Here is a 3,438-nt window from a genome sequence, read left to right on the forward strand (position 1 = left end):
ATTTGGTGAAATATTCAACACAATGTGTATGCTAGAAGCTGCAGTTACAGAAGTGAATAAGGCAGTCCCTTTATTTTACAATAGGCCGGTGTTTGTGGAAGGATAGAAATTGGAGCCCAAAGACAGAGATCTGCACACATTTTAAAAGTCTTGTTCCTATAGCAAATGGGACACGATGGTGTCTTGAATAAGTGTTGCGGTGATTGAAATGGAGTAGGCAATTTTGAGAGTTTCTGTGGAGGCTGACCCAATTGGACCTGCTGGTGGATTGAATATGGTGCAGGAGGTAAGGGTAGGTAATAATTCTGGGTTGAACAACAAGTTGGAGAGGATATTATGTACTGATGTATGGAATGCGCATAGAGGGATGAAGTTAAGATTCCTGCCTCAAGCACGATAGGCTGAGATAACTGTGAGACTGTTACATGAGGATAGTAAATTGAGAGTTGGATATACTAGTCTGTGGCTAAGAGGGAAGATATGATATGGAAACATATTGTCATAATGTTGGGAGCTGATAACAAAATTCATGGTAAACAAGTAGAACACTAGAGAGGATGATTTAAGAACATTTCTGAAGCAATATTCTCCTTTCTCTTGTAAATTTTGTTTTCCTTTGTTACTGGATAAATTCTCTTCAGTTTAATAACATGTCTTTTTCTTTTCCTTCTTAAAAACAATTGAACACACACACACACACACACACACTCTTCCCTCTGCAGCTGCCAGGGCCTCTTTACTGTTTGCCTTTGCAGAAACCTGAGCCAAGTTAACAAATTTCAAATTCTCATTTTTATCACCGAACTCCATCAAATCTGGCTTTGCCTTCATCTACTCTAGCAAAAATTTTTCTTATCAAGGTCTCCAACCCACTGCACTTCTATATACAAGCCCAATTCTTTGTTTTGGAATTATTTGACTTATTGGTAGCATCTGGTTTAGTCATTTTTTCCTCCTCCTTAGTCCACTACCTTCAATAACCTATCAGGATAGCACATCATTTTGGAAACTTTTCTGATAGGTTGCCCACTCTGTCTTTTTTGCTGACTCTTCCTCCATTCAGTCCCACTCCATCTCCACTCTCACTTCTAAAAATTATTATTTTTTTATACTTTTATTAATTTCAGAGAGGAAGGGAGGGGGAGAGTTAGAAACATCAATGATGAGAGAGAATTATTGATTAGCTGCCTCCTTCATGCCCCACACTGGGAACTGGGCCCCAAACCGGGCATGTACCCTGATTGGGAATCAAACCATGACCTCCTGATTCATAGGCTGATGCTCAACCACTGAGCCATGCCGGTTGAGCTATTTTTAATTTTTTGATATAACTTCATACTGCTTTCCACAGTGGCTATCCCAATCTGCATTAAATACATAATCTTATGTAATGCTCATGAAAACCACATTAACTGGATTCTATAAGAGAAAAGTGGCTGTGTAAAAACTGGGCAACTCCAGAGTTTAAAGATTTGACAGAGGAGAAAAATCAATAAGAGAAGAGGGAAAGATGAAAGATTAACAAAGGGCATTTGTTATGGAAGTCAGATATTAGCTTTGCTAAACATGAGAGTTCTGCAATGAAAATAAGGGAGCTAGAAGATGATTGGACGGAGAGCCACATGAATAGGGAGCTTAACATGAATTTAGATGGAAGAGAACCAGAAGAAGAGGAGCCTTATTTTCTTAGAAAGTTTAAGGTAGGGCTGTATTTACAGAAATTTGTGGATGGGGAATGTACCTGGAAGATATACCTGAGAGTAGCTCTCTCTAGTAGAACTTTCTGCAATGATGGAAATCTTTTGTATCTGAATAATCCAATATGGTAGCACTAGTCACATGTGACTTTCGGCACTGATACAGTGCTAGGAATAACTGAGGTATTGAATTTCCATTTTATTTTAATACATATAAATTGCTACATGTGGCTAGTGGCAGTCCTATCTAATAGTGTAGTGCTAGAGAAAATATACAAACTGTGCAATTAATAGAAATTGCAGGCTTTATTCAACTTATACAAGCACTCAAACCTGAGATTTTAGGACAGGAAATTGGCTTTTGTGGTTGTGAGCTTAGCTTGATTATCATGTAGTTTGGTACCAATGTATGTTCTAAAGAAATGCATTTGTTTAAACATATTTCTACTTCTTTTAACAGGGTATTCCTGAAAACACCCCAAACACAGAAAACACTACCTTCTCTTCATTCCTTTATAAAAGCTGTCTTGTGATATCAGTTCTAATCATCTTTAATATTCTATCTACTCAATGAAATTTAAAGTTCCTTGAGGTAATAAAATATGGATTATGCTTTTCCATTTCTATGAGGCCTAATAACTGATTATATTTAAGGTCTGGCAATGGGAACAAGAGCTAATCCTCCCAAGAAGGTATATATAGAAGGTGAAGGGGCCCACAAAAACTGACAAGGGAAATTTCCAGAAGTCATGTCAGCCTCCAATATTACCTCAACTCATCCAGCTGTCTTCTTGTTGGTAGGAATTCCAGGTTTGGAGCACCTGCATGTCTGGATCTCCATTCCTTTCTGCTTTGCCTATACTCTGGCCTTGCTAGGCAACGGCACCCTCCTCTTCATTATCCGGGCTGATGCAGCCCTTCATGAGCCCATGTACCTCTTTCTGGCCATGTTGGCAACCATTGATCTTGTCCTTTCTTCTACAACACTTCCTAAAATGCTGGCTATTTTTTGGTTTAAAGATCGAGAGATCAACTTCTATGCCTGCCTGGTCCAGATGTTCTTTCTCCACTCCTTTTCCATCATGGAGTCAGCAGTGCTGCTGGCCATGGCCTTTGACCGCTATGTGGCCATCTGCAAGCCACTGCACTACACCACGGTGCTGACCAGGACCCTTATCACCAAGATTGGTATAGCTGCTATGGCTCGGGCTGTGACACTAATGACTCCACTCCCCTTTCTGCTCAGACGCTTCCACTACTGCCGAGGACCCATGATCGCCCACTGCTACTGTGAGCACATGGCTGTGGTAAGGCTGGCCTGCGGGGACACTCGCTTCAACAATATCTATGGCATTGCAGTGGCCATGTTTATAGTGGTGTTGGATCTGCTCTTTGTTATTTTGTCTTACATCTTCATCCTTCAGGCAGTTCTACAGCTTGCCTCTCAGGAAGCCCGTTACAAGGCCTTTGGGACATGTGTGTCTCATATAGGTGCCATCTTGTCCACCTACACACCTGTTGTCATCTCATCAGTCATGCACCGTGTGGCTCGCCGAGCTGCCCCTCATGTACACATACTCCTTGCTATCTTCTATCTTCTTTTTCCACCCATGATCAACCCCATCATCTATGGGGTCAAGACCAAGCAGATTCGTGATCATGTGCTCAGTCTATTCCGGAAAAAGGCTATGTAGATGCATACTTTTTTCCTTACTCACCAATCCAATACTGAGTGGGTGCT

General features: G+C 40.9%; 1 protein-coding gene across 1 annotated transcript; it reads left to right on the plus strand.

Annotated features, from left to right (window-relative positions):
• The first annotated feature begins 2,429 nt into the window (after positions 1–2,429).
• LOC102424835 (olfactory receptor 52K1) lies at positions 2,430–3,438 on the plus strand. The gene has a single exon (XM_006094521.1). The coding sequence runs from the start codon at positions 2,447–2,449 to the stop codon at positions 3,389–3,391; it is 945 nt and encodes a 314-aa protein (XP_006094583.1). The 5' UTR covers positions 2,430–2,446; the 3' UTR covers positions 3,392–3,438.

The sequence above is a fragment of the Myotis lucifugus genome, unplaced genomic scaffold, assembly GCF_000147115.1.
Source record: "Myotis lucifugus unplaced genomic scaffold, Myoluc2.0 scaffold_138, whole genome shotgun sequence".
NCBI lineage: Eukaryota > Metazoa > Chordata > Mammalia > Chiroptera > Vespertilionidae > Myotis > Myotis lucifugus.